Consider the following 1447-nt stretch of genomic DNA (forward strand, 5'->3'; position numbering starts at 1 on the left):
ACATGTCTATTTTTAGATCTTTTTTATGTTATCAATGTATATAGATATAGATATAGATATATGCATAGACATAACTAGATATATGTATGGGTGTGCACAGACATGTAAATTTCTGATACACTTAAAATCTATTCTATGAAGCTTGATGTGTAGATAAACTATTTTTCTAAGAATTTATGAATTTTTACAATTTATCATAGAAATTCATTCCAAGTACATTGCTAAAAATGTAATTTGTCAATGTTATGTGAGCTGAAAACATGTTTTATTATAGAAAATATTTCTGAGGGCGCCTTTAACATCTGCATTTCTCAAGCTGTAGATCATGGGGTTTAACATTGGGGTGATAACCCCATACAGCATTGAGATGAGCCTGTCTCTGGCTGGGGAGTGTTGACTGGAGGAGTGACGCATATATGTAAATAGAACCGTGCCATAAAACAGACCCACTACAAGGAGGTGAGAAGCGCATGTGGAGAAGGCTTTGCGCTTCCCTTCAGTAGACTGGATTTTTAGGATGGTTGATATGATGTAGATATAAGAGATAAAGGTGACCAGAAAGGCAGTGATTCCCAGGAAACCCCCTACTACGAAAACAAGCATTTCTGCCACATACGTGGAAGAGCAAGAGAGAGCCACTATTGGCGGGATGTCACAGTAATACTGGTTAACCTGATGGGACTTACAGAATGATAGGCGGAATGTGAACACCGTGTGCAGGAGGGAATTAAGAAACCCTGTTGCCCATGTTCCAGCCGTCAGCTGTATACAACGCATCTTAGACATGATGAGGGTGTAACTAAGTGGGAAGCAGATGGCCACATACCGGTCATAAGCCATGACGGCCAGAAGGACAACCTCGGTCCCTGCCAGAGCCACCAGGAAATAGAGTTGCAAAGCACACCCAATAAAAGAAATGCTTTGCTTCTCAGTCAGGAGGTTCTCAAGCATCTTGGGAACGGTAGCTGATGGGCAGAATATATCTAAAACGGACAAATTTACCAAGAAGTAATACATGGGGGTATGCAGTTTTTTCTCGGTTCCAATGGCAAGGAGAATGGCACCGTTTCCCATCAAGGTGACCTGATAGATGAAAGTAAAAGCCACAAAGAGAGGATAGCGCACCTCTGGAAGATCAGAAAGTCCTATAAGGGTAAATTCACTCACGGTGGTCAGATTGTCGACGTCCATCTCTTCACTAACAAAGGTCTTTCTGTAGCAAATTAAACAACATACAAAGATTAGAATAAAAAAACTAGGAGCCTAGTGATAATCAACACTTGGAAAATAGTTGTGGAGACATTGATGAATTGTGTTAACACTATATCAATAATAACTTTCAATTATTGTAATTAATTTTATAAACATATCATGCAATTATGGTATTTCATAGAAGATTCATCCCTGGTTTTTTTTTTAACCATTTTTGATCCCCCAGGAGAAACTG

At 39.2% G+C, this 1447-nt stretch overlaps 1 protein-coding gene across 1 annotated transcript; it reads right to left on the bottom strand.

The window, feature by feature from the left end:
• Positions 1 to 243: 243 nt before the first annotated feature.
• Positions 244 to 1191, bottom strand: LOC101431375 (olfactory receptor 5V1-like). Its single transcript, XM_004459323.1, has one exon. The coding sequence runs from the start codon at positions 1189 to 1191 to the stop codon at positions 244 to 246; it is 948 nt and encodes a 315-aa protein (XP_004459380.1).
• Between the last annotated feature and the right edge of the window lie 256 nt (positions 1192 to 1447).

Source organism: Dasypus novemcinctus, chromosome 16 (assembly GCF_030445035.2).
Source record: "Dasypus novemcinctus isolate mDasNov1 chromosome 16, mDasNov1.1.hap2, whole genome shotgun sequence".
In the NCBI taxonomy this organism is placed as follows: Eukaryota; Metazoa; Chordata; class Mammalia; order Cingulata; family Dasypodidae; genus Dasypus; species Dasypus novemcinctus.